This window comes from Sinocyclocheilus rhinocerous, unplaced genomic scaffold (assembly GCF_001515625.1).
Source record: "Sinocyclocheilus rhinocerous isolate Xijiao unplaced genomic scaffold, SAMN03320098_v1.1 scaffold1826, whole genome shotgun sequence".
Classification (NCBI taxonomy): Eukaryota; Metazoa; Chordata; class Actinopteri; order Cypriniformes; family Cyprinidae; genus Sinocyclocheilus; species Sinocyclocheilus rhinocerous.
The window spans coordinates 253,107-264,285 of NW_015645117.1; the positions used below are offsets into that span (position 1 = coordinate 253,107).

Sequence of the window (11,179 nt, forward strand, 5' to 3'; positions counted from 1 at the left end):
TAAAGCACTGACAAATAAGACTGGCGTAAACATTGATATGAAAGTCAGTAACAAATCACACAAACTAAAGTAGATTGTAGAAATATAAAAACAAATCTGTTGCTTTACCACACTACTTTAGGTAATTAATTAAGTCACTGTAATAAACATATGTAAACATGTGCACTGCACTTTTTAAACACTGTCTGGTAACTTTAGACCAGTGGTTCTCAAACTTTTTTAGTCGTGCCCCCCTTTAAACCTATAAAAAAATCTGCCCTCCCCCCCTTTCCCGAATCCCCATCCCACCTCAGACTACCAAATAATTTCACTAAACATTATGAAAAATTTATGCTTTTTTAATTTAAAAAAACCTACAGGGAAAAAAACACCTGCATCACTTGAAACATTGAAAATAGCATAGAGAGCATAACTGTTATTATTATTATTCTCTCTGTTATTTTATTTATTTTTTGTGGGTTTCATGCTGTCCGCTAAGGCATAGGACACACACAGGCTTTCCTCCTCACCAACGACATTAAACACCGTGTCTACACTGGACGTGAGCGGCAAAATACAGTAGAACCATTATAATCAGTGAAGCTGTCTACACTAGATGCACAAGTGTACAATACGACACGACAAAACCCGACATTAAACTGATGCCTCATTCTATTTATGACGTACTGACACAAAGTTAAAATAATTTGCAACGGTCGCTTTATCGCGTCCAGTGTAGAGCTGTTGCGGCGCAACGCACAACTGTAGCGTCCGGTATAGACATGGTGAGTGAAGCCGAGAGCGAGATATGCCTCGTCATATTTTCTGCATTTAGCTTTTAAATGACCAGCACCTGCCTGGGTCTGTGCGACTTCATCTATGGCTTTTCTCTTCGCTTTCACAAACCGATCCATCTCCCATTCTAAGTTACGTCCTTTGGCTGTTTACTGTTTTATTTCTTTTCTTTTTCTGCTGATGGCCCACGCTCGACTTGAAGCAGCACTGCTTAGACCGATGGGTGTGTGTCATTAAAGTACTGTGAGAGCTATAAGAGAGCGCAGACGTCTCATTATGCTTTCTCTCGCCGTACTTTGATGTCATACACCGATCTATCTTCAAGTCGAACACACTTTGCGATTTCCATATCGCGATATTATCGCAAATGCAATTAATCGCTCAGCCCTAGTTTTGTTCTACAAAACTTGGCAACCCTTTTCGTCAAGCAGGTAACGTTATTAGAGCCCGACCGATATGGTTTTTGTGGGGGCCGATACCGATATTAGGGCGTAAAAAAAGACCGATGTCGATATATCGGCCGATATTCTTTCTGTGTAGGCTATATTATAGTACAGTATAGTCAAAAGTTTGGACACACTTCCCATTCGTGTGTCCAAACTTTTGACTGGTAATGTATATAGAATACAGTACATAGCCTACATAAACAGAATATATATACATAAACAAACATTGCAATGATAACTCAAATGTGGTGATCAAACACTTATAATGATGTGACAAACATAGGCCCATGTAATGGAGGCAGGGTATTTAACAATTTAACAATAAACTTTATTATTCAAAATGAGTCTGACATCAGTGCACTTAACAGTAAACTTCACTTCACTTATTATAAATAACTTAACACAAATAGAACAAAATATATATAACTTGAATTAAGAAATTAAACAAGGTAACTGTGTAGGGCAAGCAAGCTACTGCCAAACCAACAGGGGCAGGTTTATGCAGGAAGCACAGCTTTTCCAAATGTAAACATCTAAAATGAATATATAATAATAATTAATAATATATTTTTTTCACAAACTCTGTGTTGTGTATTTTCTGGTAATCAAATGAACATGCAGAACATGAGGATTTGTATTTAAATAAGTCTTTGCAGTTAAATATTCACAGACACTAGCGATTTGATTTAAGTGTACTGACCTGTTTTTTATTTATTCATCAAAAATAAGACAAATTCCATGAAATTCCGCGTTATACAGTAAATTCCGTTTTTATGACTGGATTCCGTTCATGTTTTCTGCATCGCGGAAATCATAGGGCCCTACTAATGTAGCAAACGAATATGATAAGCTCATTGTGAGAGTAAAGGACGGGGACAATGTTGTTTATTTACTTAGCGTTGAGTCTCTCCAACTAGGTGACAACGTAGCATTAAATCACCATTCGCGAGCGGCGCGGCGTGACAAAATACAATAGAAATTTTATTGTATGATATGATGAATGGATGGCTCATTTTTAACAGCAGATTCAGTAATGTTAGAGACTTTCGTCAAATCCGCCGTCCGCGCCGTTCTCAAGCCCACCGTGTGTGACGCTGTGTGTTTCGTTGTGAAAGCGAAACTACTTTGTTTGGTCTTCCAAAAGAGGACACAACTAGAAATCAGTGGTTAAGTTGTATTTACAACTTTCTCCGATCACAAATGCAGACATAGTTTTATGTTTACGCGGTGCAATACATAACGCAACGCGTAAAAAGACAGTATAAGTCATTATAATCAGTAATTATGTCCCCACTGAATGCAACAAATGCCTAGTTTGTAATGGGTTTTATTGTTTTGTCTTGTCGCGCTGGGACAGGGCATCATCACAGTATGGTAGGGGCGTAAAATTTCCATCATACGCTTGAGGTATTCGGCCAATCACAACGCACTGGATAGCTGGCCAATCAGAGCACACCTCGCTTTTCAGACCGATGAGCTTTGTAAAAATCGACGCGTTTCAAAAAGGCGGGGCATAGAGGAGAAACAATAATGTACAGTATGTGGAAAATAATGTGTTTTTTTAACCTTAAACCGCATAAACACATTTCATTACACCAAATGCACAAAATAATGTTCTTTTTAGCAACATCATATGACCCCTTTAACCTGCAAAAATAAATACAAATAAACAACAGAACTCTTACCTTACTTCCTAACTAGCAGGAACAGGAGAAAATGAGAACAAAAGAAAATGGCACCCATCTCCCTACTGCTCCAACACTCAATAGCAGGCAAATGACTCAAAGCTGTGCACTATACAGCCAAAACACATTTCAGCTGAAGATAGGGATGGCTGACGCGAAACTGACATTTCGACGCAGTGTCGAGATCCCGAAGCGTAGATGTTTCGAAACACTGCTCCGAAGTGTGAATCAAAACACCCATGTCACGTGACAACGGCTAAATTAAGCTTCGGTGCGGTTCATAAGTGTTTCAACCGACAGGCGGCAAAACAATTTTTTTTTATTGCTTTCAACAAAACTTTTATCAACTTTAAGAAAACTTTTTCAACAGTTTTTTATCCCTAGGACCCATTTCTCAATACTTAGGCCACTGTTCAAAACTCTTCACAAAACCCAGTTTGTACATATTGTATATTACAATATTGATTTGATATATATAAAATCTAAAGCCTTTCAATTTCATTACCAACTTTACAAGAGGGGAAACTTTTGAATAATTTCATACTGTAAATATGGACCATGTAACTTATATTACAGTGAATTCTAAAGAGTAGAGAGCTGCCATTCTTGTTTTGTAAAGACATTTTACAAAAGAAAAAAAGGTAACAGTTTAGTTTAGGGACCAATTCTCACTATTAACTAGTTGCTTATTAGCATGCCTATTATTAACATATTGGCTGTTTATTAGTACTTATAAAGCACATATTCTGCATGACCATATTCTACATCCCTAATCCTACCCAATACCTAAACTTAACAACTACCTTACTAACTATTAATAAGCAGCAAATTAGGAGTTTAGTGAGGCAAATGTCGTAGTTAATTGTTTGTTAATAGCGAGAATTGGACCTTAAAATAAAGTGTGACTGAAAAAAAAAACTGTATAATGCTACCTGTTGTTGGTGTTTTTTATGTCATTGTTTTATGAATGACAAAGTGTGTTTGTTGGGTTAACTTTGCTAGTGAGACATTAGCGAGTTGTTGTGCATTTTGGATGTGAAATTAACTATACTGTGCCAATCTGAAAGAGTTTTGAAAAAGTGAACAAAGTATTGAGAAATGTCTTAGCAATTGTAGAAAAAAAATTCATGAGGTGTAACCAAGTAAAATTAAGATTAGATTAGGAACAAATTATCACTATTAACTAGTTGCTTATTAGCATGCATATTACTAGCATATCGGCTGTTTATCAGTACTTATAAAGCACATATTAATACTTGATTCTACATGACCATATTCTAGATCCCTTAATCCTACCCAATACCTAAACTTAACAACTACCTACTATTAATAAGCAGCAAATTAGGAGTTTATTGAGGCAGAAGTTATAGTTAATAGTGAGAATTGGTCCCTAAACTAAAGTGACCAAAGTAATAAAATATTTTTCTTACCCAAGGGTAAGGTGTGAGTGTACAGATCTTAATGATTGTTTTAAAATTAAAATTAATGAAGAAAATATATTTTTTTAATATATTTTAAAAGTCTTTCCTACAAATACCTGTTTTTCATAGTAACTTATGTTACACAATTTACGTTGTTAGTGAATGACCCCATTGTACCTTTCTGGCTGTAAATAATCTTTGCAGAAAAAAAAATGATACTTGTTGCACATATGGACTGAAATGAATCTTTGCATGTCATAATTTATAATAGCAAATGCAAACACACTGTTCAGCCCTGAATATTCAGTTTAAAAGTACTAACTAATCAAAATAATCCTATGATATATTCATATTTATTTAGGGTTAATCAATAGATCTGTGGGGCAGCTGTTGTTTGTGTTGGATCTCGAGTGCAGTGAAGAGGTTGATTTAGACTCCAGTATTGATGTGCTCTGCTAATAATTTCAGATCTGATTGCCTGAAATGGTTTTCCGGCATTCTCCAACATTTCCAGTCCTGAAATGACTGCATTGTTCGCTAGCACGGGTGCATAGACATATTTTCTCACATATGTAAACCTGCATGTGCAATGAAAACTTATTAAGAAGTGATTAATATCAATATATTTCCCTGTATAGGTATGGCAGAAAAACTTGCATTTATGTAAGTAGGTTCTACCCTCCCACCTGTCTGCAGTTTCCACAGCCATTTCTTGAGCCTTTTTCCACATCTGAGATGTGAACAATAGGGATAAAAACAGGGGGACTTCATTTCTCTACATAGATTGTATCTGGGTAAAGACACAGGATTCTTTCTGCACTCTCTCATTAATTACATTTTGTTATTTTTATTAAAAGTTACATTGTGTGGCAAAAGCCAAAGAAAGTCTTGAAGACAGTATAATCAGACCTTGACAGAATTGAACAGGCGATTTAGTTCTCCTAATTGACCGTTGTAGTGCCAGCTCTGTTGTTCACGTTAAAGAGTTTTTCCCAGTCATTCAAGCTCTCTGTGTCTCCTGTGTTTGTTCTGCAGGTCTACCAGATGGACACCGGTCACTATCTATGCAGGAACAAGTACTACGGCCGTAGTCTTTCTATTGAGGGATTTCGACACGCACTCTTTCAGTTCATGCACAATGGGACGCAGCTGCGCAAAGACCTTTTTGAGCCCATCCTGAGCAAACTATGCAGCCTGAAGGCTGTGCTGGAGCGCCAGGCCTCGTACCGCTTCTACTCCAGCTCGCTGCTCATCATATACGAGGGCAAGGACCCCGAGTCTGTGGACGCTGGCTGGCAGAAACCCTCAGAGCTGCCATCAGAAAAGGAAAATCAGGCCACACCGCTTGGGTCTGTGGAGAGCCCGCCGGCCTCAGAGCCCCACACGCCTCCTCAGATGCTGAGTGTGGATGTGCGCATGATAGACTTTGCCCACAGCACCTTCAAAGGCTTCCGGGATGACCAAACAGTCCATGACGGACCTGACCGTGGCTACGTGTTCGGACTAGAGAGCCTCATCAACATTTTGCAGGAAATCCGCAAGGAGAACCAGTAGCCGAACCCACTGCTCCTTCAGTTGCCACCCAGCAACTTCATGCAGACTGTTGTTGACATTTTCATAGAAAAACAAAGATGTTTGTAAAGATTGCACATTGACTCAAAACTAAAGGCGTATTATAATTTGAACCGTGAGGGATCCGTGCACACAAGAAATGGAGGTGACCTCTAGCTATGAAGGTATGAAGGTTCTGCTGTCAGGAAAGAAATGGCTCAACAGAAGATGGTTTCAGTTTGTTTGTCACATGGATTCATCGCCACCTTGTGGCCCGCTGAAGCACTGCAGGAATGAACCATGAACTCAGGCCGTGTTGTCAGGGTCTCTCTTAGAGTGTGTGTGTGTGTGTGTGTGTGAATCTCAAGAAGAAAAGTCCAGGTCACATTTCACCCCAAAATCAAAATAAGAAAGATGTTATATTGCATAAATAAAGCCTGTTTTAGGACCTTTAAGATTTTTGTGACATTATTTTCATGATAAATTTAGCCTGAAAGCATTTCATCCCAAATTCTTATTATAGTGCAAAACATTTTATCCAGACACACATTGTTTTAAAACAGAATAAATAAAATTCAATACAACAAATTCCATCATGAATTGTACTTTGCCACTATAAATACTGTATCATTATTTGTTCACATCATACTGTACTAATGGGACTGATAGGGAAGATTAGTTATAAAAATAATGTCACCATGCAAAAAAAATCTTAATGGTTTTGAAAATATTTTCATGCAATGTTGTTTTTTCTTGTAATTTGTTTTATTTTCTTGGGTGGGGGAGTGTGAAATATAAGATGTTCTTGTACTCAGTATTTCTCCAGGAGTTTAAAAGGGAGTCAATTCAGCTCAGAGTAGTTGGTCAAAGCTTTACTGTAGGAGTCGGGGGCATTTAAAGGAGGTTTTAAACCACTCATCTCTGATGACAAGAGGATGAATCTGGCCCTGTGGCAATAGTTGAATTCACAGCTTAGCTATGCGAGCCTATTTAACCGCTCAGATAATGCTTTTTTATTTTATTATAATTATATTTTGGGCTTTTTGGTAGCTATCTTACTCTGTACATTTAAAGCAGTCATTACATGTTAAGAGTTTTGACATTTTTGTTGTCCCCCTCTGATTTAGCAGTCGTAGGGGTTTTGGTGGGATAGTGTATTTGTAGTCTTGAATTTAGATTACCCTTGTGTTACAAAGTCTTTCCCTGTCAGTAACGTGGTTATCATTGCAGAGAAAAGCCTCACTGTAAAATAAATAAATAAAATAAAATAAAATAATTTTCTTAATGTGTCAAAATATTTAAACATACTTAAAAAAAATGACCCTGAAAAGCAAAATTGTGTAAGGTATAAAGACTTGTTTACAGATATTTTTCCCCTCTTGATTTAAAAGTAAAAAAAAATTTTTTTTTAAAAAATACATTCTTGTACAAGTCTTGATATTTTAAAAAATTTCACTTCTCTGATTTTTTAGGCATATTTAGATATTTTTGTTGAAAAACAACATAAACCGACTGATTAAGAAACTTGTTTTAGTTAGTGCTCACTAACATCTGCACTGTACATTTTTATAAAAACATTACAAGAGCATGATTTTTATTTTTGTTTCATTTTGTTTCCGAGTTATTTCAAAGAGTTGTCTTTTAATTACACCGATACACTCTCAGAAAAAAAAAAACTGTCACTGGGACAGTAACCTTTCAAAAGAACACCTTTGTTCCTTACTTAACCATAAAAGGTGCATTTTAGTACCTTAAAGGTACAGATTTGTACTTGAAGTGCACAAATTACCTAAATAGTATATATTAGTGCCTTTTGAAAGGGTACCGCCACAGTGACAGCTTTTGTACCTTTTTTTCTGAGAGTGTATGCAGTGACATCTGCCCACCATCAGCAAATGTAGCAAGATTGGTTTCTAGGTTTGTTCTTGTGAGTCCCGTCAGCAATCTCCTCATCATGACACCTTCAGCATGTTCTCTGTCTAGATGAAGCATTTATTGCACTATGGTGTCATCCTTTTACTGAAAATGGACACTTTTCTTCATTCTCTGGGAAACGGACATCGTATCTGCCCGTAGTAGCACTTGATTAATTCGTCTTGTCCTACATTGATTGACTTTGATCACGTGTATAAATAATAAATCAACATTATAAAATAAGGCATCTATGCGGAGTTGTGCCGTAGGGATGTGTCTGTATTTAGACGTGTGATTTTGGTCAATATCCATAACTGGGATATGGAGTGCTTAACAACTGTTTAAAGTCATCCGATCATTTCTGTAACCACTGAAGGGAAATGTTTGAAGGACAAATGCCACATGTATGATGTGTTCTCTCACAATACATGAGAAATGTACTCAAGTTACGTTTAAGAACAGCAAGAATACATAATTCCTAACATGTTGGCGTCATTGATTAAAGTGTAGCTGGTTTGTGTAACTAAACCTTTCATTTGTGTCGACGCACGAGAGAGGAACGCAGTTTCATAGATTTGGCATAAAAAGAAAGAAAATGATTACCCCTCATCCTGAAAATTATCCTTTTATCTTTATTGTTGTTGCATGGATGGATATTTTTTTAAGATAAAATAATATGACAACTTTGAATGTGAGCTATAAATTGTTTATTTAAAAACAGTTGTCTTGTCTCGTTAATATTTTGTTGTTTTGATTTGACCAAATAAAGCAGAAAGAACAACCACAAACATTCAAACCGCAAGTTTAAAAACTAAAAAAAAAAAAATAAGTTTAAAGGGGTCATATGATGCGACTTCAGTTGTTCCTTTCTCTTTGGAGTGTTTACAAGCTCTTGGTGCATAAAGAAGTCAGGCCGCGCCGTTCTCAAGGCCGACGTGTGTGACGCATTTTATGGACGACTGTTTCCTGAACCTGCAGAGTAGCATACAATGGGTCTGTGCTCAAATGGCGCTTTTCCACTGCGTGGTACGACTCGGCACGGCTCGGTTCAGTTCAGTATTGCTTTAGAGTGGGCGGGATTATTCACATGTCGTTATAGTTGCGCCGCCTCTATTGCCGCGACCTGAAAAACTTTTTCATTCCGCGTCGCCCCATCAAGCTTTCGCTGGATCCGCTCCTCTGCTATCAACGAGAGGAACGTCTGTAGCTCGTTCGAACACGCCCCCACATATCTACCTCACTATGTGGGAAGATTTGCATAACGCCGCCCAAATGTTCACGCAAAGAAAGAAGGCGTAACTTTTATTCTCACTGTAGTATTGTTGCCGCTGCCGCTATGTCGTGAAGACGCTGTGTGCTTCGTTGTGAAAGCGAAACTACTTTGTTTGGTCTTCCAAAAGAGGACGATATCCGCTTCGTCATGCCTAGAGCTGATCTGTGCTGGTCGCTGAGGGAATACATTAACTTTCACCGTGGACGAAGCGGAGTCCAGCCCGGGGTCGTCACATGTGGTTGCCGCAAGCCCGCCGGCCGCTCCTTCGTCGGATCCGCCGGGCGCGCCGTTCTCGACCCCGCCGCCTCAGCTCACTCTTGCCCGGCTTCAGCTCAGGCTAAGCCGGGGCTTTCGCACACGGTAGGCCGCTGTGTTTTTCGTTGTGAAAGTGAAACTACTTTGTTTGGTCTTCCAAAAGAGGACACGACTAGAAATCAGTGGTTAAGTTGTATTTACAACACTGTTCCAGAACACTTCAACCCAAATATTCAGATGTGTGCAGCGCATTTTATGGAGGACTGTTTCCTGATCCTGGTAGAGTAGACTACAGTGCCGGCTGTTCTGACTCACAGACTGCAAGTACGTTTTCATTTTTAAAGGATTTGCCACTGATGATTCAAACGCGAGTTTTGGGCAGTGTAGAGTAGCACTTGTTGTTTGTCGTTTCTCCGATTACAAATGCAGACATGGTTTTATGTTTTACGCGGTGCGATACACAACGCAACGCGTAAAAAGACAGTATAAGTCATTATAATCAGTAATTATGTCCCCACTGGATGCAAAAAATGCCTCGTTTGTAATAGGTTTTATTGGTTTTGTCTCGCAGTGCCGGGAGACCTCATCAGAGTGTGTTAAGGGGCGTAACATTTCCGTCACACGCTTGAGGTATTCGCCCAATCACAACGCACTGGATAGCTGGCCAATCAGAGCACACCTCGCTTTTCAGACCGATGAGCTTTGTAAAAATCGACACGTTTCAGAAAGGCGGGGCATAGAGGAGAAACAATAATGTACAGTATGTGAAAAATAATGTGTTTTTTTTTACCTTAAACCGCATAAACACATTTCATTACACCAAATACACCAAATAATGTTCTTTTTAGCAACATCATATGACCCCTTTAAATACAAAGTTCTGTCATGAAACTCTAGATGGTTCTAACTCAGTCAAGTCAAGTCACCTTTATTTATATAGCGCTTTTAACAATACAGATTGTGTCAAAGCAACTGTACAGCATTAATTAGGAAAATAGTGTGTCAATAATGCAAAGTGACAATAGTAAACACTCATTTTTCAGTTAAAGGCAGTTCATCATTGAATTCAGTGATGTCATCATCAGTTCAGTATTAATGCAGCCTAAAACTCCTTTAACAGATTTCAATATTAGAAATGTGTTAGTGTGTGTAGCGTCTGGACCAATCAGACACACAATATATATTTTGTTAGTTATATTTAACAAATACTCTGTAACACCCCTCAGTTGACAAGCCATATGAGGGCCTATGGACCCTTCCCCTGAAATGCATCTTAACACCTCAGAAAGGCAAAACAGGCCTCTGATTCCATGGCAACCAATGCTGATATCAATGGTTTTATTGCCCAAAGGAATGCGGGTAGAGAAACTCACTCATTTTCCACATAAGAAAGACACATTGTGTATGTTGTTACTGTCCTTGTATATTGTCTTTTATATTGTATACTGTTTTATGCAGGCTTATGATGGAACCTCTCGTTCCTGTCATCTTACCTATATGTAATCCTACCATGTTTAGTATCTATGAATTGGTCTTCTGATGATCTAAACGAGAGTGTATATTATATGTTGGTACAGTTGGTACATATTAGTATTCTGAGAATCTTTAGTAATTTCGATTCAAGTTCCATATGCAAATTACCATGCTTACCATGCTAGGGTCATAAAACTCCCCAGTATTTCCAAACTCCCGCTTGGGATTTCAGCCTTTCTCATTGGACAAGCCCATCTTGAGAGGCGTGAATCTTCTCAGACCTTAAAGGCCTCACATCCCTCACATCACTCCAGTCTGCGTTTCTGTTAGATTCTGAGAAGATGTGAGCTAGAACGCTCCTAAGGACACTAAGGACACGCGCCAGGC

At 38.3% G+C, this 11,179-nt stretch overlaps 1 protein-coding gene across 3 annotated transcripts in view; it reads left to right on the top strand.

The window, feature by feature from the left end:
* The window catches only part of LOC107705840 (inositol hexakisphosphate kinase 1-like), a 57,431-nt gene extending 51,187 nt beyond the window's left edge, over window positions 1-6,244 (top strand). For all 3 annotated transcript variants that reach the window (XM_016509336.1, XM_016509337.1, XM_016509338.1), the window contains exon 6: window positions 5,362-6,244. In XM_016509336.1, coding sequence (XP_016364822.1) covers window positions 5,362-5,880 — 519 coding nt within the window. In that variant the 3' untranslated portion in view covers window positions 5,881-6,244. The remainder of the gene's footprint in view (window positions 1-5,361) is intronic.
* The last annotated feature ends 4,935 nt before the right edge of the window (window positions 6,245-11,179 follow it).